The 261-nt window shown below is 57.1% G+C and overlaps 1 protein-coding gene across 1 annotated transcript in view; it reads right to left on the bottom strand.

The window, feature by feature from the left end:
* LOC108803716 (guanine nucleotide-binding protein G(i) subunit alpha-2-like) overlaps nucleotides 1-261 on the bottom strand; it is a 12,841-nt gene that overhangs the window by 76 nt on the left and 12,504 nt on the right. The window contains exon 7 of the mRNA XM_018575537.1: nucleotides 40-78. Coding sequence (XP_018431039.1) covers nucleotides 40-78 — 39 coding nt within the window. The remainder of the gene's footprint in view (nucleotides 1-39; nucleotides 79-261) is intronic.

Consider the following 261-nt stretch of genomic DNA (forward strand, 5'->3'; position numbering starts at 1 on the left):
CCTTGCTGTCCCGCCTCTTGTTCAGGTCCTCGAACTTACACTGGATGTAACTGGCGGCTTCATCGTACTGGTTGGCGCCTGTCGGGAGGAGACAAAGAGAGATGGAGGGTGTTACCCTGTAAAAGTAGCTGTGATGTCATCACTGTGCAGGGAGCGGAGCTGTGGGAGGGGCCTAGCAGGACACACCCACTACAGCCCCCCCCCAAGATATGGATAGAGGAGGAAGATGTTTCCATGCGCACAGCCGACGTCCTGTCAGCC

Source organism: Nanorana parkeri, unplaced genomic scaffold (assembly GCF_000935625.1).
Source record: "Nanorana parkeri isolate BGI_ZX_2015 unplaced genomic scaffold, ASM93562v1 scaffold4084, whole genome shotgun sequence".
Lineage (NCBI taxonomy): Eukaryota > Metazoa > Chordata > Amphibia > Anura > Dicroglossidae > Nanorana > Nanorana parkeri.